This window comes from Capra hircus, chromosome 4 (genome assembly GCF_001704415.2).
Source record: "Capra hircus breed San Clemente chromosome 4, ASM170441v1, whole genome shotgun sequence".
Classification (NCBI taxonomy): Eukaryota; Metazoa; Chordata; class Mammalia; order Artiodactyla; family Bovidae; genus Capra; species Capra hircus.
Genome location: NC_030811.1, coordinates 115,696,640 through 115,720,394, shown reverse-complemented (window position 1 = coordinate 115,720,394; position 23,755 = coordinate 115,696,640). Strand labels below are relative to the sequence as shown.

The window sequence follows — 23,755 nt, the reverse complement described above, 5'->3', positions numbered from 1 at the left end:
CCACTGTCCCCCTTTGGTGACCATAAGTTTGTTTCCTTTATCTGAAGGCTGTGTATCCCCTTTAGATTCCACATGTAAGTGATATTACATGGTATCTGTCTTTCGCTGTCTGTCTTACTTAGTGTGATAATCTCTAAGTCCATCCATGTTGCTGCAAATGGCATGATTTCATTCTTTGATATAGCTGAGCAGAAAGACGTGTTTTTTAAAGATATAAATTAACGGCCTCAGAGAGAAAAGAGAGTATATCCAGAAAACAAGACATGAGTGAATGAGTGAGTGAAGTCGCTCAGTCGTGTCCGACTCTTTGCGACCCCGTGGACTGTAGCCTACCAGGCTTCTCCATCCATGGGATTCTCCAGGCAAGACATGAATGTATTTCAAAAAGATACAACAAAAAAGAGTGCTTGGAGGTTAAAAATATAGTAACTGAAAACTTAACAGCCAAAAGAGTTGGATAATGAAATAAAGGAGATTTCTAAGAGAGGGGGTAAAAAGGTGGTTTTTTTTTAATTAGTCAAGAATATTCAAATACAACACAAACGAACCTATTTACGAACAGAAACAGATGCAATTTGCTGTACAGCAGAAATTAGCACATTGTAAGTCAGCTTTGTTTCAATTAAAAAGGAAGAATACTCCAAAAAAATTAGGAAATTGATTTAGAAATCACAGTGTTCAAGTAATTGGAATCCTTAAAGAAAAGAGAAAACAGAGAAAAGAAAAAAATCTTTGAGGAATAGCACAAGAACATCCTACCGAATCACAGGATGTACAGACCGCTAGAGTCCGTGGACACCCCAGCAGAGGGTAAAGAGCAGTTTCACCCCAGGCATGCCTCAGGGTGGTCCGTGACCTAAGGAGTGAGGCAACGCCCAAGCCTGCGGCAGGGAAGAAGACGGACAGCCAGCCTGGGTGGGGTGTCCTCACCACAGGGTTGCAGGCCAGGAGGGGATGGGGTGAGCGCTGAGCATCCTGAGAGGTTTCTTACCATCAGAGACCCCACGGGCACTGTGCGGATGGCTCAGTGTAGCAGAATGCAGACATTCTTAGATTTTCAAGATCTCAAAAATTCACCCCACATCCTTCTTGTCTCAGAAAGCTGATGGTCACCTTGCCCTGCTAAAATGAAGTGAATTTTTCAAAGGCATAGGATCCAGGAAACAAAGGATAAAATATCTGGGTAAGCAAATGACCAGGAAACTCAGCAAAAAGAAAAAAAGTTAGAAAAAAAACAGTTATCAAGTTCAGAGGAAACAAAAGTTCGTCTGGAAAGAAAACACAGTCAATACCTACTTTATATGTCTCGGTTAGAGAAACCTGCTCTTGGAGAAAACTTCTGTTGTCATAATTATATCTACTATAACTCTGTATGGTTAACTAGATAGTGAATGTTAATTTGATTCTTGTGATCTAAAATTTTTTTTAAGATTTGGGAGGAAAAGTGGGGGCGGGGGCGGGTGGGGGGAGTGCAGGCATTATGGGTCTCCTGTGCCTGTGTCTCCGAGAACTTCTGGGGTAGGAAGCAAAACCTAACATGGGGAAAATCCAGGAATAGCAGAATAAGCTTATTATTTAGAAAAACAGGGTAAATGCTAAGTGAAAGACAGTTTGAAGTGGCTGCTACTAGAGTGGGCAGGTTTGACTAAGCTTTGTGGAACTGTTTGCCTTTTTGTGGCCATGTTTTTCATAAAGAGTTTGAAAGTTATAGGAGGTGGTTATAATATACTGTGATAGAATAATAGAAAGAATATGACTTTTAAAAGAAAGCAGAAAGCCCGGAAAAATGTTTGCCAACTGTTAGCAGTTAATCTGAGTGTCAATTAAAGGATTTTTCTTCCTTTCATAATTAAAAAAAAAATTGAGATATGTATTACTGATGAAGTTGTAGATTTTTACAGACACATACTACAAACACATACTTCACACACACATACACACTCACGCTACACACAAATATACGCACTACACACATGCACACACTGTTGTTGTTTAGTTACTCACTCATGTCCGACCCTTCTGCAGCCCCATGGACTGTGGCCCACCAGGTGCTTCTGTCCGTGGAATTCTCCAGGCAAGAGTATTACAGTGGGTTGCCATTTCCTATTCCGGGGGACCTTCCCCACCAGGGGAACTCCTGCACTGCAGGCGGATTCTTTACCACTGAGCCACCTGGGAAGCACACACACACATACATATACCACACACACACTTGAAGCACCAGGTCTGGCCCAGAAGAGGAGGTGGCCTTCCCTGGGAAGCAGAGCCACGTGCCCTGTCCTCTGGGAGCCTGCATGGATTAAAACACGGGGCTCCAAGAGCAGGACAGGAGGTCCAGCGGGTGGTGTCAGCTGCACCCCTCCCAGGATGAGCCCTTGAAGGACTGGGTGTCCCTGGATTTGGAGTCCGAGGCTTCTGTCCGCCTCCCAGGGCAGGAACTCTGTGCACATCCTCACATGTGATGAGGTGCTCTTTATGCACATGTTCAGCAGTGACAGTGGCTGTACGAAAGCCTGGAGAATCCCATGGACCGACAAGCCTGGTGGACTTCAGCCTGCGGGGTCACAGAGTCAGACACAACTGAGCACACACGTGCAAAAGCTGAGGACCCCCTTTTGCATATTGACACTGAGGGGAGATTTCCAAGTCTTCTGATGTGCCTGCAGGCCCTGGGAAATACAGGGCAGGGCTTCTGCCCTCTGCCACCTAGCGGTCTTGGGGGCATCTTTGAGCATCCCTAGACCCCGACAGGGCCACTCCCGGGCAACACAGCCCCAGTCCTCACACCCCTGCCTCCACTGCCCACACAGGAAATCCAGTGAGGGGACTGGCAACCTGCCAGCCCTCCTCGGGGTGCCCATCACCGTGGCCAGCTTCTCCACGTACACGGCCACCCTCACACTGACCCTTTGTCCTTCTTTGTGCTTTGCAGATGTCTCTGGGGTCGCAGATGGACTTACAGAAGAAGAAGAGGCGGGCACCGGCTCCCCCTCCACCACAGCCCCCACCACCCAGCCCGCTGGTGCCCCCCCGCACGGAGGACAGGGAGGAGGGCAGGAAGGGCAGGACGGGTGAGTGACCGTGTCTGCACGCCTCTGGGTGCTTGGCCTGCATCTTAGTGCTGCTCCTCACCCCTGCAGTGGCCTCCTCCGGGATGGCATTAACCCGAAGAATATTTAGGCTAAAGAAAGAAAGTCTGGAAATAAACAGTCGTGAGTCATGTAATACCCTGCAGGCGTTTTCCGGGGGTGGTGCAGGCATTTAGAAGGTGGGCCAGTGGGGAAAGGTGAGGGTGACTGAGGAGGCTCTGGAGGGGGCGCCTGATGGGGAGCCTGTGCGTGTGGCTGGGAGTTGGTGTCTGCTTGTAGAAGGCGATGAGTCCAAGGGTGGAGCTCACGGATGACGGTGTGAAAGACTTTCAACCCAGGGGCTTAGATCAGGTGACAACAGTTCAGTCAGTTTTTGAGCACACCAGTTCTATAGCTTTCATATATGATTCTCTTAGAGAAAAAGGGAACCCAAGTTAAAGAGGGTGCAATCATAATATAGTTTAAAAGGGTGCAATTATGTGTGAGCAGAAAGACCTATTAGATCATAATATCCTACTCCCATCCCTAGGTCCATGAGCCAGGGCTAGCCAGTTTTATTCTAAAATCACTCACTGTTATTTCATTTACGGAGGGACCAAGGTAAGCCTCTGACACAAGTGCCTCAGCCTCCTTACAGGGGTGCTGTTCAGTCTCCTGGGTACCCTCGTGGTCTGCCCTTGACCTCATGGCTGCAGCCCTCAAAGGGAAAATATGCCCAAGGATGCAATGTCTCACTGTTAGTCCCTAAAACTTTCATGAGAGCTACTTGGCTGTTTGTCGGCATTTTCCCCTGGTTAGTACCTTGCCTTTAATGTCTCAGCATTTCACAGCGTGGGAATCGAGTTTTCTGAGGAGCCGTAGCCTGTATTTCATGTCAGTGCATCCTCTTTCCCAAAGGAAAAGCTATCCAATTTAAGGGATCAATAGCTCCTTCAGCTAATCCTGTTTTTTCTCTTAACAATGAGACCCCTATTCTGCCTTCCAAGCTGCCTCCTCACTCTTTTCATAAATGCATGATGAACTCAGATTGAGAGTTCCCTGTTGAAATTCTTAGAGGCATCCATGCTAAGGGTAGTGGGGATGTGTTGAGTCTGGCAAACCTCCTGGCCAGACCAGCCCATTTCAGCCCCAGGAAGGGCCTCCTGATGGAGCCTTGAAAGACTGAGGCCCATCTCTGATGAGCTTAGAGATTCTGGCATGGGTTGGGCTGCTGATACCCAAGGGGATCAAAGGAGAAGAGAGATGGGATTTTAAAGTGAAAACTATGGTGATAGTTCCCTCTACAAAGAGGTGTGGATGGTAGTAACTGGGCATGAGTCTCTCTCTGGTCCACAAACTTGTTTGTGAGGATTAAGGAGGAGGCCAGAAGTTCCTTTCCTCCAGACAATAACTTTGAATAATTTTTGAGGTCAGGGGTCTTGGCCATTTCAAGGCAGATTTCCATCACCATCAGAAATCCCCATGAATTAAAAGTACAATATTGGCATCACAAGCAGAACTTTTAACCAAAATCTTGGCTTTAGGTTAAAAGATAATGCTTTAAAAGTAGTTCAAACCACAACAGAATACGCTGAGGTTTTTGTATCAGATCCCTAGAGATCAAAATGTTTTAAATGTTTGGGACTTGTGCTAAAGTAGTATTGCAGCTGGCCGGCTTTGGGTCTTGACCCAAGTTTTTGCTAAACAAAACCAAGGCTTCTAGTGGTGAGCCTCTTCGTCTACCTGCCTTGGGGTTGGTGCTATTTTGTCCTTACCTGTGGGCCAGGCGAACCACACCCATTCAGACTGCCTTAGCTCATTTGCACTTTGAGAGAGGAAATGATATGTAGACATAGGAAAATTGATATTTTGCTGTGTCTAAAGAACTATAACCAAGAGAAGGAATATATGGATATAACCCTTGATGAAGAAATGAAGTCTCTTAGTATTTTTATTAATAGTCTGATAAAGAGCATGAAGTGTAAGACTCTATTAGTTACTAGAAGAGTCTAAATGTTAGAGCTTTAAGAAACTTTTTTTTAATGAATATAATGAGCACAGCTTATGACACTAGTAACTCATATCCTGTGTCAAGTCACTGACTTTCAAAAGTGTTATTAGCAGATCATTTTCATAGAAAATTGTAAATAAATCCCCAATGTGAATAGATCAAGGAGGGTTGCTCTGATGGTCTGAGAGAGACAGGAGTGAGGGACCCCACTTCTCTCCCTTTCTCCAGCCAAGGATCATTTTTGAGACAAAGTTTGAAAGCTATCACCACAAACAGATTGATAGTGTAAATGAGCTTAAAGAGGGAAACAAAATTAGAGGATTATTTAATTATAGTAGATGATAAATATAAGCAACAAGTATAAGCCAAAAGAAACAAAACAAACCTGTGAACCTGAAAAAGACTATCGTGAAGAAAAGGAGTTCCTTAGGGAGTTTTAATAGTTGCAGGCCCAGAATTTAAAAATACTGTGCCTTCCAAAAATATAAAATAATTGGATCATGTGAGAGGTTGGATTTGGTGCAGGGTGTGGCTCCATTCGGTGCCAGGAATGGCTGGATCCGGTGCCGGGTGTGGCTGGGTCCGATGTGGGTGTGGCCGGGTCTGGTGTGGGTGTGACTGGGTCCTGTTGCGGGTGTGGCTGGGTTGGGTGCCAGGCGTGGCTGGGTCTGGTGTGGGTGTGACTGGGTCTGGTGCGGGTGTGGCTGGGTCAGGTGCCGGGTGTGACTGGGTTCAGTGTGGGTGTGGCTGGGTCTGGTGCGGGTGTGGCTGGGTCAGGTGCCAGGCGTGGCCGGGTCCGGTGCGGGTGTGACTGGGTCGGGTGCCAGGCGTGGCCGGGTCCGGTGCGGGCGTGGCTGGGTCAGGTGCCAGGCGTGGCCGGGTCCGGTGCGGGTGTGACTGGGTCGGGTGCCAGGTGTGGCTGGGTCTGGTGTGGGTGTGCCTGGGTCCGGTGCGGGTGTGGCTGGGTCGGGTGCCGGGTGTGGCTGGGTTCAGTGTGGGTGTGCCTGGGTCCGGTGCCAGGTGTGACCGGGTCCGGTTGCGGGTGTGGCTGGGTCGGATGCCCGGTGTGGCTGGGTCCGGTGCGGGTGTGGCTGGGTCGGGTGCCGCGTGTGGCTGGGTCTGGTGTGGGTGTGCCTGGGTCGGATGCCGCGTGTGGCCGGGTCTGGTGTGGGTGTGCCTGGGTCGGGTGCCGCGTGTGGCCGGGTCTGGTGTGGGTGTGCCTGGGTCCGATGCAGGTGTGGCTGGGTCCGGTGCGGGCGTGGCTGGGTCGGGTGCCAGGTGTGACCGGGTCCGGTTGCGGGTGTGACTGGGTCTGGTGCGGGTGTGACCGGGTCCGGTTGCGGGTGTGGCTGGGTCGGGTGCCGGGTGTGACCGGGTCCGGTTGCGGGTGTGCCTGGGTCCGGTGCGGGTGTGACTGGGTCGGGTGCCGCGTGTGGCCGGGTCCGGTGCGGCTGTGTGTGCGTCTGGGGCCGTGACTTTGTCCTTGGTGTGGGTGAGTGCTGGTGACGTGCCTTCTGTGGGAGGCGGAGATTGGTGGCTTCACCTTCTGAAGTGACCCCTGTTGATTCCATGTAGGTGTCGGACGGCAGGTGCCACAGAAGCCCCCCCGAGGCGCCGCTCGGGCCCCCCCCCAGCTAGTGCTGCCCCCGCCCCCGCCCTACCCGCCTCCCGCCGCGGACGCGGCCGAGCCTGCTCCCGGGGAAGGCGCCGCTGCCGAGGCCTCCAGCCCAAGGCCGGGCCCCGCACGTAGGTGCCTCTTGCTTCCCTCCATGTCGACGCCTCGTGTCCGCCGTCTCTGGTGTCGGGGCTGGGTTTCCAGACTTTCCGTTCTTGCCTGGGGATGTGTGTGCCTCTCCCCTCCGGCTTCTCTCGCTAAACGCTCGACGCAGTGTGTCTGGTTAACAGTGAACGCACTCTGGATGCCAGGCGGGCACCCGTGTAACATTGTCTAACCCATTAATCATTCAGAGCGCGGTTAGAGTTCAGCCAAAACTGTATTCTGTGAGCCAAGGCAGCCAGCCGGGAGCGGAGAAATGTTCCTCGAGTTAGAACCGGCCTCAGAATGCTCGCCAGTGTCAGCACAGCACAGCGTGATGCAGTTGTGCTGGTGAGCCCGCTGCGGCCGGCGGTGCATGCGCGTGGGCAGGGGGCCGTGCACGCGCGTGGGCAGGGGGCCGTGCGCGCGCGTGGGCAGGGGGCCGTGCACGCGCGTGGGCAGGGGGCCGTGCACGCGCGTGGGCAGGGGGCCGTGCACGCGCGTGGGCAGGGGGCCGTGCACGCGCGTGGGCAGGGGGCCGTGCACGCCCGTGGGCAGGGGGCCGTGCACGCGCGTGGGCAGGGGGCCGTGCACGCGCGTGGGCAGGGGGCCGTGCACGCGCGTGGGCAGGGGGCCGTGCACGCGCGTGGGCAGGGGGCCGTGCATGCGCGTGGGCAGGGGGCTGTGCTCCAGAGATGGACGGGGACTTACCCATTAAGAGTTTGTGAACCCAGTGGCCAAACGTTAGTCCTGAAGAAGGGGAGGCTGAGGCCCCAGGAGGGGACCAGCCTGATTTGAGTCTAGTGACAGCAAGAATCGAAAACTGGTTTTGTTTCTGCTTCCTGTCACACCCTGTCTGAGATCAGCCTTTCTTGTTTCCTGGGATTTCTTTTGAACTTTAACAAACACTATGTAAAGCATCCCTGCTTCCAGAGGGCCTAGGCTCTTTATATATACCTGCACATACGTACAGGGTTTCCTGGTGGCTCCGTGGTAAAGAATCACCTGCCAATGCAGGTTTCATCCCTGGGTCAGTAAGATCCCCTGGAGAAGGAAATGGCAACCCACTCCAGTACTCTTTCCTGGGAAATCCCATGGACAGAGGAGCCTGGGGGGCTACAGTCCATGGGGTCGCAAAGAGTCAGATGTGACTCAGCGACTAAACAACAGTAACACACACACAGAGGGCATCGTCCATGTACTCAGCCTGTGTGTGTCCCGACTTCAGGACTCCTGAGCTATGCAGCATGCGTGTTTATAAACCAGGTACCCTCCAGGGTTGCATTTTCCCAACAGCATAATTTCTCTGTGCATTCCACCCGGGGAGCAGCTGATGCCTATGTGCCCACTTGAGCTCTGCAGCCCTCTGGTTAGGAAGTTCATCCTTTTCCACCATCCGACCACTTGATCTTTTTCTATCTTCCTTGGAAATGACAGCTAGCTCCCTGCCAGCTTCTGGGTAGAGAAGATAATTGTTGAATTACTTACCAACTTTCTCTAGGCAAAATAATCCTGATTCATTTTATCTCTTTTCACAAAAGACTTCTTTTTCATCCTCAAAATACGTTTGATCATCTTGACACTGGACCTACTTCCAAATGCAAATGAAGTTTGTAGGGGATTCAGAAATGGAGGATTAGACAGATGAGTCAGAAAGATGACAACCGAGGCTTGGACAGCTCCGGGGCTGTTTCATCCCTGAAGAGGGTGGGTTTGAAGCTCCGCACGCCAAGGCCCAAGCTTTCAGGGGCTGCTCCTGTGGCTGCCATCCTCACCTCCGCGGATCGTCCTCCCTGGGGAGCCGGTCGGAGGAAGGACTGGGTGGAGAGCGGGGTCCCTGGCAGTGAGGAGGGGCCACCGCTGGGGGCCCACACCGAGTGGGAGAGCCAGGCCTACAGGTGACTTTCTGTCAGCCTGCAGACCCCAGTCTCCCCCAGCCTGTCTGGGTTTGAGGGTGGTGTTGGCATGTGTGGCATCTGCCAGACAGACTAAGGACAAGATTTAGCAGCTGCTTTTCTTTTGATTTGGCCATGCCACATGGCAGGCGGGATTGTAGTTCTCTGCCCAGGGCTGAACCTGTGCTTGGGCATTGGAAGGGCGGAGTTCTAACCACTGGATGACCAAGTCCCCAGCTTGTTAAAAGCTGCGCCATCCTGGAGGAGAGTTTGTTCCTGCGTCCCTCCAGTGCTGAGGAGCCACACCCCACCCACCCTTGGGGCCTTTGAGACAAAGGTCTGTGCAGAGGTTGGACCTGCGCCAGACAGAAGGGAAGGTCCCTGGTGTTCCCGTCTGGAGGCTCCATCTCCTTCTCAGTCCTGGGTCAGTTACACACCTTAGTCTCCCCACGTGCGTTTCCATGGAACTTCCCCTGCCCTCCTTCCTGCTCGTCCTCTCAAACACACTCACAGAAATGCCAGGAAGAGAGCACAGAGGCACAGGGGGCGCAAAGATAAGGGCCCATTCGTGCTGGGACCACCCAGAGCCCTGCGCCTTCTGCCCCCGCCCTTCCTCCTCCCCTCCCCACCACCAGCCATGGGTGCCCCGGGAGTTAAGGCATCCACTTTGAAGCATTTACTTACCTAATTAGCAGGACTCTGCTGAGCGTTGTTTACAGTGTGAAAAACTGGAATCGACCACTCAGCCAGGGAGAAAGCAATTCACCGGCTTTGATTCAGGTCTTTTAATAAGTGAAAGAAAAAGAATCCTTTCTTTTCATTTGTTTGATGTACTTACATCATGCTGAAATATGGGTACTGCTCTTCGCCTGTCTCCAGGGCACCTTGGGTTGTTGGCACGTAGCATACTGGGTGTGATTTTACCACCTTGTCAGCACACACACCTCACCTGCGCTCTCATCAGACGTCCACTTATTAATAGCCGCGGGAGCTCAGTAGGGATATTCAGATGCCAGCCACACACACTGGTGTGTTTCTTCCTGAGTTCAGTGTTAGACCTGTGCTCTCTGAGAAACAATGTGTCTGTGGTGCAAACAAGACCTGACTACCTGGAGGCCAGGTGAGATCTCACTCTGTGCTGTCTGGGGAAAGCCGGTGAGGAGGAAGCTGAGCCTGAAGCAGCTTCTGCACTGGCCCCAGTCTCACAGGTCCAGCAGCCGACATTAGGTGTCTTTGACCTTCAGTCTCAGCTGGCCGCTCCCTGCACTTTCCTCCTCCCGTGCCGGCAGCTCCCACCAGACCCCTTCTGCTGCGCACCTGCTTTGTGATCGTACCCTGGTGGCGTCTCCACCTAGGTTGTGACAAAGAGGTGAAGTATGTTTTCTTGGAAACAGTCGGCACAGCCAACGATAGGATGGAGAGAGTTAAGTAGCAGTGAATCAGTAGTAACTGGATTTGCAGGCAGATGTGAGAAGGTGGTAGAGAGTGCATGTGTGTGCGCTCCGCCGCGCCTGACTCTGAGACCCCATGTGCCGTAGCCTGCCAGGCTCTTCTCTCCACGGGATCCTCTAGGCAAGAATACTGGGGCGGGTTGCCATTTTCCTCTCCAGGGGAGCTTACTGACCCAGGGATCAAAGCCCAGGCTCTTGTGTCTCCTGCGCTGGCAGGCAGGTTCTTCACCACCAGCACCACCTGGGAAGTGAGAAGATACGAAATAGGTCCTCTGCACCACACTCTCGATTGTGATCTCGCCTGCTCCAGAACCTTCGTCCAGGCCATCTCCCTGCCCCTGGTCTTGGTTGCTGTCCTCACGCCTTTACTGGTGTTCCCGTCACTGCTCCCAAGCTTCTCTTCCATCCCTGGCCTTCTGCCAGCTGATGTGAGCAACAGCTGGGCCCCAGGCCCTGAGCTAGGATGGACCTTCCTTCCCATTGTGATGCTTAAAATTTTAACAGCACTTGGCTCCTGGCTATTAAGATCATGCTGACCCAGAACAGAGGCACACTTGAGGTGTGTGCTAGCCGAGTGCCACGCCTACCTGGGGCTCCTGGGCTTTCCTTTGAAACTTCCCTGGTGGCTCAGAGGGTAAAGCGTCTGCCTGCGATGCGGGAGACTCGGGTTCAATCGCTGGGTCAGGAAGAGCCCCTGGGGAAGGAAATGGCAACCCACTCTGGTACTCTTGCCTGGAAAATCCCATGGACAGAGGAGCCTGGTAGGCTGCAGTCCGTGGGGTTGCAAAGAGTCGGACACGACTGAGCGACTTCACTTTCTTTCTTTGGGCTCTTTTGAAATCGAAATTGGTTTGTAGTCAGAAAGTCACTGTGCCCTAGTGTGTCTGTTTGGCTCTAAGAGGCCTCCTGTAAGTGACTGGCCCTTCAGCTGCTGGGGGCCCACCTGGACGCCAGGTTGGTCTGAGCGCCTCCTGTACTCAGGCGCTTGTCAGCAGGGTGGGGCCTGGCCTGCCCTCTCCAAGGAGCCTGTCTTCAGCGTGGCTGCCCCTCCCTGTCCTCCTCCAGGCGCTCTTCTTCTCCTCAGCATACTCGCTGCTAGGTCTGTGTGTGCTGATCCTCTAGCTGGAGCTGCTTGGAGGCTGTCCTGGTCTTAGAGGGCATCCAGCCCAGCCCTGAGGTCTGTCTGTGGGTGCTCTCCACAGTGTCAGCAGGGCCTCACATGCAGGCAGGCTGTGGAGACGTGGGGCTTGTAGCAGCCATCAGCATCCCAGCCAGGGCCCCCGTTCCTCAGCAGTCTCCTGGTCTGGGCCAGCTGTCAGGGAGCCCTCGATGCCCCCCACCTCATGTGTTCACCCCCTGTGTAGCCCCTCCTCTTGAACATGGACTCCCATCTAACAACTAGAATGTGGCTGCAGTGGAGTCACCTATCACCTCTGAGATCGGGTGCAGACAGTCTCTGGCTTCCATCTGGAGCCTCTCGTGTGCTCACCCCAAGGGAATCCGGCTGCCACACTGAGATCTGCTCTACAGGGTGGCTACATGGCAAGGGCAGAGGGAGCCTTTAGCTAACACTCAGTGGGGAACTGAGGCTCTTCGCCCACTGACCTGAGTGGTGAGTCCTGCCCACAGCCACCAAGCAACCCTGCACGCTCACACAGGCTCCCCAGTCGAGCCTGCAGGTGAGACCACGGCCTTGGTCCACACCTTGATTACAGCCTGTGAGACCCGGAGTCAGAGCCGTGCCCAGATTCCACACCCACACAGACTACGGGATGGATTCTTATGCTTTGAAGCCTCTACATTTTGAGTCGTTTGATCCATGGCAGTAGATAACTAATACAGGCTGCAAATCTTCTGTCTTAAGCTTGCTCAGGTAAAAGTCTCTCACCTCGTGGAACAGGTGTCCCAGGAGGACACACTTCAGGGCTGAACCTGAGGCCCAGAGTTGCCATCAAGGGTCTCCCTAGTCATCTCTGAGGTGGGCTTCCTCCTCAGGCTGGCCAGGGCCCCATAGCCATTCCCTGCATCCCATCCAGACGCCAGAATTCTCAGAAGAGGGGAAGACACCATTTTCCTAGTAGTTTCATAGGAAAAGGAAGCCTTTCCAGAAATGGCCAGCTGCAGAGTTTCTCTCGTGTCTGGTAGACCCAGGTTGGGTCCAGGGCTGACCTAGTCCCTGATGAGAATGGAATCCCAGAAGAGGAGTCAGAGGCATCCTGACTGCCAGGGTGGGAGTCAGCTTTCCCTGGGCATGTGGAGCTGCTGGTCAGCATAGGAATTCTGCTCACTGGGAAATGTGGAGAACGCATACTGCTTCCATAACCAACAGTGTTCACCACATGCGGGATGCAGCCTGTGGTTTCCTTCTTGCATCTGGAGAGCAGCAGGTGCAGAGGGAAGACCGGGTGCCAGGGATGAAGACGGGTACATGAGTCAAAGCAGTGTGGCCACACACCTGAAAGGCAGAAGTCACCAGGGCGCTGTCCTCCTCCAGGGACAGGCTCAGTGCGGGACTGGCCGCTTCAGGGCTGACCCCCGCCTCCGTTTCTCATTCCTGCTTTTACAAACCAAAGGGGTGACTAGAAATGCTCCTGGCATTAGCATGTGCACTCTTAGAACCCAGAGATGAAAGGATTCAGTTTCCTGATAATCTTAGAAGCTAAGAGAATAGAACAGGGTGAGTGACGTCGTGTGCCCAACTCATCAGTCTTTGGAATCCTATATCTCATTTAAAGTCACTTTCTGCTGCAAGAAGCATCAGTAACTCTTCCATGGTGAATTTAACTTAGCGTAAACAAAACGCAGCCTCTTCAAAGTAGATCAGAGCAAATGTGAAGCTGCATGGACTTGGCCTCTGCATCACTTGGTTCAGGATTGCGGGTCCCCTGGCCTGGTCGAGCTGTCACCCTCTCCCCGGCACCCTGGTCAGGCCAGCCTGTGGGGTCTGAGGGGTTGAATGCTGGTGCATACGTGGAGGAGAATGATTAAGCCAAGTGACCTCTCAGCCTCGTGGCACAAAGGTCATCGCAAGTAGGGTTTTGGTGATGTGTTTGAACTTCCCTTGCAGAAATGTAGCAACAGGAAATAGTAGTTCCTTGGTCTGTACACTTTAATATTCTTGATTCTTATTAATAAGCTTTCATATTAACCTTTGTATATCTGATCACGTGCATTGGTGCTTTATATGCATGTCTAAGCCCCTAGAGCTGTGCACATGGATTTCTGCCCGTAACTAACCAGCTCACTCTCTGACTTCCGTTTCAGTTGAACCTTGATTGTGGATCATGCTGGTGGAGTTTATCCACTAACTGCACTGAATTCTTTAAGAAATCTGCAATATTTGTTATGATTCAGTTATTAACAAGTTAGTAGCTACTTGTTTCAATGACAAGACCCTGGGGATTTTAGAAATCAATGCATAGAGAGCTCAATTTGTTTTACATTTGATTTACAGATCCTCAGTTTTATATTTTTTAAATTTTACTGTCCAATGATTGTTCTTATACATTTTCCTACACCAGGCTTGAGGAAATCAGCCTTTCCTTGGGTATCCATTTCTAAGATAATTGGCAAAGGATTTTAAAGACATAGAGGGGAAAGGAAGCCATTGTCTCCTGTTCTAAATGATTTATAGGTTAAAGCGCCACCATGATGATACCCCACTCCAGTACTCTTGCCTGGAAAATCCCATGGATGGGGGAGCCTGGTGGGCTGCCATCTATGGGGTCGCACAGAGTCGGCCACGACTGAGGCGACTTAGCAGCAGCACCACCACCACCATGACAACCGTTGTGATGTTTCAAGCTGATCGTTTTTCAATTTGTGAACAAGTATTCCATTTTAAAGAACTTTGCTGCTGCTGCTAAGTCATCTTCAAAGTCACCTAATGTCTTGTTCTACAACTGGAAACAACAGTAAACACTCAGCCTGTTTCCAGACAAAGCAGTTAATTCTACAGTTCATGACACAGTGGGCTTCCCGGGTACTCAGCAGCAAAGAATTTGCCTGCAATACGAGACAAAGGACATGCAGGTTCAGTCCCTGGGTCAGGAGGATCCCCTAGAGGAGGTAACGGCAAACCCCCTCCAGTATTCTCGCCAGGAAAATCCCATGAACAGAGAAGCCTGATGGGCTACCATCCACAATGGTTGCAAAGAGTCAGACACAGCTGAGCGAGTCAGCACACACACACACACACACACACAGCTGACACAAATACAATTCTGGGAATCTTGTTTGTCATGGAAGCACCCTTGAAACCCTGCGGGGTTGGGGGTGGGGGTGGGACTCAGAGCAAGCAGGAGAGCACTCTTGCCCTCTTGTGTGTTCTGGCTGTTTCCTTCCTGTGGCAAGAGGACCCGCCACACCGCTGCTCCTGCTGCCATGGGAAAGGGCACAGCGCCCAGGGAGACAGGAACTGGGCGGAGAGCAAGTGACCTTCTCATCAAAGGAAGGAAGTCGGTGACTGTGGGAGCCGTCCGTCCCTGCTCAGAATATACTTTAAAAATGGGTGGAAATTGTGACCTGTTATTATGGAACCTTGAAAAGCGTTACATCTATCCAATATGAACTAGACTGAGTGCTACCTAGAAGCAAAGCAAAAAGAATCATGATAGAGTTATGCAGTGTTTACAAAGAAAAAAAAAAAACCTGTGAAATTATTTCCTTTTGCTAATTATCTTTTAGCACTTTATTTCCAAGCTATGCCGCTGACTTAAACAATTGAAGAACTTAGTGACAACTCAGGGAAGCCCAGGTGTGCACTCAGCCTAGCTCATGCCATCTAGCTGGTGAGAGCAGATTGTTGAAATTTTTAAAGTTTTGCAAGCCAGTTGTTAAATAAGTGAAAGTGAAAGTCGCTCAGTCGTGTCCGGCTCTTTGTGACCCCATGGACTATACAGTGCATGGAGTTCTCCAGGCCAGAATACTAGACTGGGTAGCCTTTCCCTTCTCCAGGGGATCTTCCCAACCCAGGGGTCGAACCGGCGTCTCCTGTACTGCAGGCAGCTTTTTTACCAACTGAGCTACTAGGGAGGCCTGTTGTTAAATAAAGCAATTATTAAAAGGTAAAATATGTAAGCTTGCAAATAAATAATATTAAAAACAAAGGTACATATTAAAAACTCAGCACTTTCTAATTATTTTACTAATGTTTTACTATTTCTGTGTTCTTGAGGTTATGTACATTGAATCAATGTGATTTAATAATATGATAATAGTGAAAATGCTATATGACGGCACACATCTTCCCAACACCACATTCAGTGACTGGTAAGACCTGGAAATCACCCGAGGAAGGAGCATTTACACCATGGACACTGGCAGAGGTTATATGTCGGGACTGGATTTATTGTCTGTTAATTGTCCAGGCGGACAGTGTAACCGTGCCTGGTCCTATCCGTCACTGAGTGTGGTGATGTTAATAGTGCAGATTAATTATAAAAGCATATCGAGCCAAGGCATTGTGAAAAGTAGCCCCCCCACCAAAAAAAAACCTGAAGAATGGTTCTCCCAATTTTCAAAAACCATTATTCAACTCAGCAAAGTCATTCACGTGATGGACGAAGAAGCCAAGTTCTTCATGGTTTCATGTTCATCTTACTCCTTAACATAAGATGATTAATCCACACTGGTGTGGAAAGTACCTGTGTTTGTCAAAGGTAATAATAAGCTGGCCATAGGTAAAATAACTTGGCAAAAAATAATAAAAGGGTACTACTGTGTGTATCAATTGGTCATATAAAATTTACAACAAGGACTGTTGTAGTTTTTATTGTCACTTACAAATTCTGTGCTACCAATTCTTTATATCAGTGAAACCTTATCATTGTCTGTCCCTTTTCCTTTTTCCAGAAGAGAGCTGGTGACTAACCATTTATCAGCCTCCCACCACAAAGCAATAACAAATATAAATAGAAATGCTTAAAAGAAGTGAAATAATTTAGCTAAGAAAATGGATGGCAACATTATCTTTGATTTTCTGAGTCACTGCTCAAGCTGTGAGTTGACACAAAAAATCAAACAGGTGTCTGTGTCTCTCAGAGGTTTAATTTGCTGCCTAAGTTCAGGTTTGGAGAAGGCAATGGCACCCCACTCTAGTACTCTTGCCTGGAAACTCCCATGGGCGGAGGAGCCTGGTGGGCTGCAGTCCATGGGGTTTCTCAGAGTTGGACATGACTGAGCGACTTCACTTTCACTTTTCACTTTCATGCATTGGAGAAGGAAATGGCAACCCACTCCAGTGTTCTTGCCTGGAGAATCCCAGGGACGGGGAGCCTGGTGGGCTGCCATCTATGGAGTTGCACAGAGTCGGACACGACTGAAGTGACTTAGCAGCAGCAGCAGCAAGTTCAGGTTGGGCGTGAAAAACAGCTTTTCAGTGTCAAGAGTTATGAGAACTTCTTTCTGGGTTCACATAAATTTAAGTTCTTCCTGGAAGTAAGAAACAGACAGCTTGATTTTTTAATGGTTCAAGATTCTTATTTAATATCATTATTGAGTTTGATTAGTTAAAAAGTGAGTAAGAATTATAAGCCCACCATTTTCTTACTGACAGCAGTCTTCTGAAATGTTGTCTTACAGATTTTTTGTGAGATGCTGTGAGTTTAGGCACAGCCATTCTGTTTTAATCCCTAAGCCTTGAGGCCTTCAGGGCCTTAAGGATTCTCCATGCAATGGCCCTTCATCAGACGGTCAGTCTCTCCCTGGGGAAAGTAGCAAGACCCAGAAGTTTCATCCTTGAAAACACTGGTCAGCAGGCACATGCCATTGATGGCCTTTCTCCAGCCCAGTAAATCAATCAGTATTTTCTGAATTCATGCTTGAGCCCTGCTGAGCATCAGCATTATCAAGGTTTGATTGATTGATCTGCAGTTGAGGGCATTGCTTTGCAGTGTTATCTGTTTTTTCCCCTGGAGTTCTGAAAGCAACTGAGACTTCTTTCCAGGAGGTAAAAATTGGTTTTTGCCTACCAGTTGCTCACTGTCCCTGCCTGCAAGGACTTTCAGGTTTCTGATCAAATTCAAATCATTTTCTTAGACAACCTCAAAGACAGCAGTGAGTGTAGTGCTGCTGATGTAACTCTTCCGGGGACAGAATCAGGTGTGTTGGATCAGTAGGCCCTTTGAACAACTGATACAGAGAGAGACTGGAAGGAAGTGCATGATACTCATGAACTTACATGCAAAACAGAAACAGACCCACAGACATAGAAAACAAATTTGGGGTTCCCAAAGGGAAAGGGGGAGGTATAAATTAGGGGTTTAAGATTAACATGTACACAGCACTATAAATAAAATACATAACCAGCAGGGACCTACCACATGGCACGGGGAGCTAACTATACTCAGCATTTTGTAATAACCTATAAGGGAAAAGAATCTGAAAAATAGATACATATAAATTATAACTGAGGGCTTCCCTGTGGCTCAGATGGTAAAGAATCCGCATGCAATACAGGAGACCCAAGGGCAATCCCTGGGTTGGAAGGATCCTCTGGAGAAGGGCATGGCTACCCACTCCAGTGTTCTTGCCTGGAGAATCCCATGGACAGAGGAGCTTGGTGAGCTACAGTCCATGGGGTCAGAAAGAGTCAGACACAGCGTAGCAATGAGCACAAAGCAAACAGCATGTATAGCTGAACCACTATGTTGTACGCCTGAAACTAATACAATATTGTGAATCACCTGTACTTCAATAAAGAAAACACACTTTGAAAGCAAGAAAGAAAGAGGAGGAAACAGTAGAAACGTGGTCTGGCTGACACCTCACTCTCTATGCGGCGCTTGGTCCCCAGGGCCTCGGTGACGCTGAGAAGGGCGACATGTGTCTCGGCAGTTTGTGTTCACTTTCACCCTTTATTCTCCCCCGCAGTTTATTGCTGTGCATCATTCCCTCCCCATGGCAAGCGCTTCTGATCGACGGCCCGCCCTGGAGCTCCGAGCCTCTGACTTTCCCCTGTGCCTCTGCCGCCCTGACTCTGATTCTCCTGTCGATCTTCCATCTCTCAGCATAAAGGGCTCATCTGTACACCTGCAACTCACTTTCCTTAGAATTGACATATAAGTGCAGAAACAACAGAGATTTGTTTGACTGAGGTCTATATTTCCTTGTAGGAGTAAAGAGTTTTATATGTAAATTCTAGGTTGATCATTTTCTGTCTGAAATTCCTCTTTCACTGATACATGGATATGTTTTTATTAAGAACCTTGATTTCTTTGAATTCATGATTAATTCCTACTTTTCTTGTTTGATATTTGGATGCAAAATTTCTTCTCCACTTTCCTTTCAGCAAGACAGTGTCCATAAATCGACCCGTGAGGGCAATGTGGATAGAACTGAAATAGTCCATCTTCCTGGTAAAAATAAGTGCCTAAGCTCATGAACTCTAACATAACCTGTAGGGATTCACAACTCATGGCCTATGGTTATCCTTCTGGGATATGTAGGACCCAACTTTTTTGTAGATGTTTTTTAGATTTTCTTATTACTGTATCCCCTGCCATTTAGAGAATTTATGAAAAGAAAACAGGAGGAAGATCTTGTGTCTCACTTCATCTGTTCGTGAGGCAGGCAGTCATTCAACCACTGATTCACTGCACAGGGGTACTTGCTTGATGCCGGGAGGCTTTGGAGGCTGTGAGGCTGAGTAGCAAATGACCTCCACCCATGGCCGTTTCTGACTATGTCTCCCCATGGGAAAAGAGGTAGCCATGGTGCCACTTGATAAATGCTGGTCTGGAGGTTTGCACAAGTGGGGATCAGGCCCGGGGGTGTAGCTGCCACGTCCATGTAGGAGTGTTGCCTGCTCTTCCTAGAGACTGAGGTCCTTCTCCCATCCTGAGAAAATGCAGGAGTCACCTCAGCAGTCCTAAGACAGAGCAGGTGAAAATACTCATGTGAAGACTTAGGATTTAGGAAAAAAGGCTTGCTGTGGTCAATTTTTACTATTGTGCAAAGATACATTTGAATTGGAGAGGCTTGTCACATTTCCCTCCAAAAGATTTTTTAAACAGTATTCTCAAAGTAAGAAAAAAAAATCAGAAAGTGTTTTTTACTTAAATGACTGTTGTCTGCTTGATCACAATGAGAATGGTGGCAATAATGTAAGAAGTATTGCAGCTGACATTGGTAGAACCAATAAGGAAATATAAGCTAGAGCTTCTAGAAATATATAGCTCTAGCTATATAACCAATCTAGTGCCGCGTGGTGGGAAAAACACAAAGTTACAGATGTTACTCGCAAGGAAACAGAACAAGTTAGAAATGCTCTTATTTGCATTGAAATAAAGAACTTTTGTCTGATAAGCAGCAGTCATTTGACTTCAAATCATTAATTGGAAACGTCTAAACAAGAAAAGGTTTCTGACCCAGACATTGAATATTGTTGAAGACTGTATGTAATTCCAGCCATAAGCATTTATGTAAGAACTAGCTATTATTGCTGAAGAAAGATAGCAGTAGGAAATCTTAAGGCCAAAAGTTAGAAGAGCAGGGTAAAATTACATTAATGATATTGTTCACAGAATTACTGGTTACGGGGACAGAAAGTATATACAAACATGTATCAAAGTCTATGAAAAACAGAGGACACAGATGTTGGGGGTGGGGAGGAACAAATGGAATGAAAAAGACCGAATTATATGACAAATCAAATTCGACCAGAGCACCGCAGATGTCCTGGATCACGAAGCTGGCCAAAGACGTGGATGACTGACAGTACCTCGGGGACCTCTTTTGCCAAAGTGTCTCTCACACAGCTGGGTAAAATTCAGGGCAATACAGTGAACAATTTCAGAGATCAGTGTGTGTCACGACACTGTGTTTACTGAGTATCAGAAACTTCTGGGAACCAGACAAGTTCATTTGGTTAAATGTTTTTTCTCAGGGCAGTCGCATTTCAGAGAGGTTCTCCTTTCTGACTCAAGCCAGAACTCATCCCTCTTTGTGGGTCATCTCTTCTCCTTATAAGCCCACAGGAGATTTGTCTATTTCTTTTCTCCATGCTGTTACACATACTATCAAGAGTTGAACTCGCAGAAAAACAGGTTATGTGTCTAACCAGAGACACGTGAATCAAGCAGCCCTACTGACAAGACCTGATGAGCTGTGCCCAGGGACGCCCTGAGGCCCTTTAGCCCTGTAACAAGGGCGACAGCAAACAGACAATACCTTTATGTGATTTTTCAGTTGCAGTGGGCTTAAACTCTTCCATTTTCCGTGCAGAGACAGTGTCAGCAGTGTGCAGCAGAACAGCCATGACTTCTAAACTGCTACACAGTTTAGATGAAATGCTTTCCATCTTACTTCACTGGTACTTGTGACCTTCTCCTGTGAAAGTTCAGAGACTATTTTCTGGTGAATAAATTGCTCCTAGTACTCTAGATGAAACAATTTGGAGAATCTTACTACTGTTTCCTCACTGGTATTTTATTTTCTCACCCATTTTAATCAATTACACATTGCATCTGTGTTTCCGAGGCCTATCAACTGCTAATTTTCACAGTTTCCATGTTAATTTGGATCCATCATATGATACTGTTTGTTCGCAACTTTCATAACTCATGTCGTCTGATCCAAAATATGTGCTATGCAGGCTGACACTTTCCATGGCAAAGCAAGCTTTGCTGTGACGGGGTAGGATTGCTTCTTCCAAACATTACGAGAGGGAGTGAGAGCACCTCCGCACAAGGATTGAAGGCACCTTGAACCAGCACAGCGAATTGTCTAGAAATTAATCCACTCACAGAGTACTCACTTATTTCCCCTCTGAATTATGTGTGTACATGTGTGCTTGCGTGCAGGCATATGAGTGTGCTTTAACTATTTCATCATTCACACCCAAGAAATGTAGAGCAGGAGGAAAACTCAAAATAGCTTTGCTTCTTATTCATTGCCGTGGTAAAGCAACAACGAGCAAACTTCAAACGCTTGGGCGAAAACGAAGGTCCAAATCTGAGATGAAATGAGACTTGGAGTTCTCTACGAGCCAAGTCCCTGGGCTTTCCTTGTCATCAGTAGCAACACAGAAATGGTGACCCTTCCATCAACAATTCTGCCCAGAAAATTGTGAGATTAAATTTATCCTCACTTGCTATGTTTACTCCACCCGTAAATGCTTTATATAATCCTTTTGCCTTCTTCTCAAGAAAATAATAAACTTTTTATTACTATGAAGAGGCTGTGTAAAAGTCAGAAAGTTGTATCTGCCTCCAGGAAAGAAAAAAACAATGCCCTTCAGTAAAGGAAAAAAATTGTAAAAAATCAGCAACAGAGAGATGAGAACAACTGAGATTATTTAGGCTGGCTACCTTGACTCCAGGGTGATAAATCTGCACTCCACTTTTGAGGGAGGAAAGTAACCCAGCTGTAACCTAAGTCAGAATGCAGTAGCCAAAGTGAACCCTAATTCTTTCTTTGGCATTAGAGGAACTGGGATTGAGGAGAAAATCGATCCTTGTATGTTTCATAGGAATCAGCTCAGTTCAGTCACTCAGTCGAGTCTGACTCTTTGCAACCCCATGGACTGCAGCACGCCAGGCTTCCCTGACCGTCACCAACTCCCAGAGCTTGTTCAAACTCATGTCCATCGAGTTGGTGATGCCATCCAACCACTTCATCCTCTGTCGTCCCATTCTCCTCCTGCCTTCAATCTTTCCCAGCATTAGGGTCTTTTCCAAGGAGTCAGTTCTTCGCATCAGGTGGCCAAAGTATTGGAGGTTCAGCTTCAGCATCAGTCCTTCCAGTGAATATTCTGGACTGATAATGAGGAATATAAAGCCTTCCTAATAGCTCAGATCCTAAGCAAGATGGCACATGGCCATGTCTGGCCCACAGATGTGTCCTCCTTGCCAGTATTAAGTCAGATTGGCCTTGAACTTCCATCTCCTCTGCAATGAGAAAGAATGCTCGTGCCCTTAGGGCCCAGAGCTTACCAGCATTGGGCCCCACCCCATACCCCCAAGGCCCAGCGCCTAGGAATCACATTGCTGTGGCTATTCTTGGGCTATGGTTTTTCCAGCAGGAGAATGAAGGGGAAAATGATGAAGTCTTACCATCAGGCTCTTGATAATAAGTGGACAAAAGTGAGGAAATGGAGCATTAATCTCTAGGGCTGCAGTTTCAAAGGAAAAGAGACAAAGCCCAATTCTGGCTGAAAGTAAGGAGTATTCACACTTCTGGCTGGTTCCTCCCGTGGAAGTTTCTCTGTAATCCCTGGAACATTTGATGTATGACTTCTGTCTCAGTCTTTTCTTCCCACCCCTCCCCTCAGTCCTCTCTTAAAGTGTGAAAGTCGCCAACCCCGTGGACTCACCCTGAGTACTCTACAGTCCATAGAATTCTCCAGGCCAGAATACTGGAGTGGGTAGCCTTTCTCTTCTCCAGGGGATCTTCCCAACCCAAGGATCCTGCATTGCAAGTGGATTCTTTACCAACTGAGCCACAGGGTTCTTGGGCTCAAGAACACTGGAGTAGGTAGCCTATCCCTTCTCCAGCAGATCTTCCTGACCCAGGAATTGAACTGGGGTCTTCTGCATTGCAGGCAGATTCTTTACCAACTGAGCTACCAGGGAAGCCCCAGTCCTTTCTTAGGCTAGCCTCAAATCTGCACCCACAGAGCCAGGAAGAGGGTGCCCAGGGGGCAGGAGAGGGGTGTCTGCCTTGGGCATGTCCCTCTCCACCCCATCCCATCACAGCTGTCGTAGGGGTAAGACCAGGATGAGACCCCGCCGAGGGCAGTGGGTGCCAAGCCTGAATGTCCACTCCCTGGACAAATGCTCTGCATTAGTGCCCTGGGGTTCCAGGACAGAAATATGTGAAGACTAAGTTCATTAAGTTCCATGAATATTAAATAATAGTGAGTGGTTTTAAATTGAGATTTTTTTCCCTCTTTAGTAGTAGGTTGTAAGCCTCTTTCTACTATTGCAAGTTGAAGTATAGGAACCAAATAGATGAGAATTAGCAGTTTTTATTTTTTTTTTTTCTTTTAAGAGCATTAGCGATGTATAGGGGCTTCCCTGGTGGCTCAGATGGTAAAGAATCCGCCTGCAACGTGGGAAACCTGGGTTCGATCCCTGGGTCGGGAAGATCCCCTGGAGAAGGGCACAGCAACCCACTCCAGTATTCTTGCCTGGAGAATCCCATGGAGAGAGGAGCCTGGCGGGCTACAGTCCAGGGGGCCGCAAAGAGTCAGACACGACTGAGCGACCAAGCACACAGCACACAGTGTGTGTAATCGGAACACACAGTTCCTGCCTATGTGTAAAGAAAGTGTGTCCTTTGATAAGTGTTGATACACACACCCATCACTGCACCAAGACAGTAAAAGTATACAACCCCTCAAAAGTGTCCTTGTGTCATGATGCAATCATGCTAGTGTGTTTGCGTCTTCAGTTCGGTTCAGTCGCTCACTCATGTCCGACTCTGCGACCCCATGGACTGCAGCACGCCAGGCCTCCCTGTCCATCACCAACTCCCGGAGCTTCCTCAAACTTATGTCCATTGAGGCAGTGATGCCATCCAGCCATCTCATCCTCTGTTGTCCCCTTCTCCTCCTGCCCTCAACCTTTCCCAGC

The 23,755-nt window shown here is 48.9% G+C and overlaps 1 protein-coding gene across 1 annotated transcript in view; it reads left to right on the top strand.

The window, feature by feature from the left end:
* Positions 1-23,755, top strand: part of COBL (cordon-bleu WH2 repeat protein) — a 296,580-nt gene that overhangs the window by 213,783 nt on the left and 59,042 nt on the right. Inside the window, exons 7-8 of the mRNA XM_018047457.1 lie at positions 2,933-3,071; positions 6,655-6,825. Of these exons, the coding sequence (XP_017902946.1) occupies positions 2,933-3,071; positions 6,655-6,825 (310 nt within the window). The remainder of the gene's footprint in view (positions 1-2,932; positions 3,072-6,654; positions 6,826-23,755) is intronic.